Source organism: Cyprinodon variegatus, unplaced genomic scaffold (assembly GCF_000732505.1).
Source record: "Cyprinodon variegatus isolate N-32 unplaced genomic scaffold, C_variegatus-1.0 Scaffold1619, whole genome shotgun sequence".
NCBI lineage: Eukaryota > Metazoa > Chordata > Actinopteri > Cyprinodontiformes > Cyprinodontidae > Cyprinodon > Cyprinodon variegatus.
The window spans coordinates 38,428-40,164 of record NW_015152072.1 but is presented as its reverse complement, the minus strand read 5'-3'; the positions used below and the strand labels follow the sequence as shown (position 1 = coordinate 40,164).

The following is a 1,737-nucleotide window of genomic DNA, read 5'->3' as shown; positions in this document are numbered from 1 at the left end:
AATCAATCCGCTGGACTTTGTTTTCCAGGATTGTCGACGTTTCTCTTCCCATCAGGAAGCTTTTTTAATCCGAAACGTCTGGATTAGCAGTTAGTTCCAGACTTTATAGAGCGGACTAATAAAGCCTGGATCTGGTTTAGATTAAGGAGGAATCAGTCATGTTTCTGAAATCTAAATTTACTTAATCCAGTCTCAATGTAAACAATCTCTGCTACAGCATCGAACAACCATGATGTTCCCATTTTCAGATTTCTAAAATAAAAAATTCATCAGTTTGACACAGACTGGCTGTTTCATAGCATCAGTAGATTAACTTAGAATAAATAAATAGATCTATCACAGAGTCATTATGAAGTCTATCAATCATCTAATATAACATTTAAATCCATCACAATAAAATGAATGTGTTCATGGATCAGAATAATACAGATGATGTTCATGTAATAAACGTATTTATTACATTTAATTTATAATTAAAAGATTTTCCATCCAGACTGAGTTACAGGTCCATGTCTGTTAAACCTGCCTGCAGATGGTGAATGACGTCATAACCATCAGCCTTTAAAGCGGACAGATTTACAATAGAGCTAAATTAATGAACTAATTCAATAAATCCACAGAGCTTCAGTTTCTACTCTAGAAAAATCACATTAATTGATAAAATAACAGAAACATAAATTGATATTTTGCTTTTTGATCTTAGTTACAACAAAAATCTGATTATTTGCATAAAATAAACTAAACAAGTTAGACCCAATGTCAGTGGCTAACTCATTCAATGTCAGTCTGAGATAGCCAGACTAATGTTAGTCTGCAGACTAATGTTAGTCTGCAGACTAACGTTAGTCTGCAGACTATAGGATCCATCAGCAATAGATGGATTTATTGGTTGGTCCATCCAGGGACTGGGAGGCGTCTCCGTGGGAGTGGGGAGTACCAGCATGGCGTCAGGTGACTTCACTGTTTTCGGCCTGTCAGCAATCCAGTGCATAAACAGAGTGACTGAAAACAGCTCCGCTCTCAGGGCCACACCTGTATGACGTCAGCAGCGTCTTATCGCTGCAGGTGAGACGCGCCACTGAGGAGCGGCTCAGATGGTTTCCTGTCGGTCTGAGCAGAACCCCGCACTGAGCTTCCAGCTGCCTGAGATGTTCTGGTTCTGTTGGACCTTCTCCGCGCTGCTGCTTTGCGGCGCGCGGCGCGTCGCGGCGGAGGAATGCGGCGCAGCTTTCCGCTCCGGACGCGACAACTTTGTGCTGGACCTGAAGGACGCGGTGGGGGATGGGGCGGCTCTGCTGGACACGCGGGCCGTGTCCGTGGATGAGGACTGCCAGGACCACTGCTGCACCGATCCACGCTGCAACCTGGCGCTGCTGAAGCCGCGTGACGAGAACGCGACAGAAAACACGCGCACTTGCATACTGATTGACTGTGTCCACAAAAACCGCTTCGTCTGTCGGTTTGTGAACCAGGCTGGATACCAGAGCTACATCAGAGAGAGCATGTTCCAGAAATACCTGCAGGCACCAGGTGAGAACCAACACACACCATCTAATCCGGTCATCTAATCCGGTCAATTAACCCGGTCAATTAATCCGGTCATTTAATCCGGTCATTTAACCGTCATTTAACCCGGTCATCTAAACAGGTCATTTAACCCGGTCATTTAACCCGGTCATTTAACCCGGACATTTAAACAGGTCAATTAACCCGGTCAATTAATCCGGTCATTTAATC

The 1,737-nt window shown here is 44.2% G+C and overlaps 1 protein-coding gene across 1 annotated transcript in view; it reads left to right on the top strand.

Moving 5' to 3' along the window:
• Positions 1-1,041: 1,041 nt before the first annotated feature.
• The window catches only part of LOC107104114 (kunitz-type protease inhibitor 1-like), a 17,154-nt gene continuing 16,458 nt past the window's right edge, over positions 1,042-1,737 (top strand). The window contains exon 1 of the mRNA XM_015404031.1: positions 1,042-1,530. Coding sequence (XP_015259517.1) covers positions 1,095-1,530 — 436 coding nt within the window. The 5' untranslated portion in view covers positions 1,042-1,094. The remainder of the gene's footprint in view (positions 1,531-1,737) is intronic.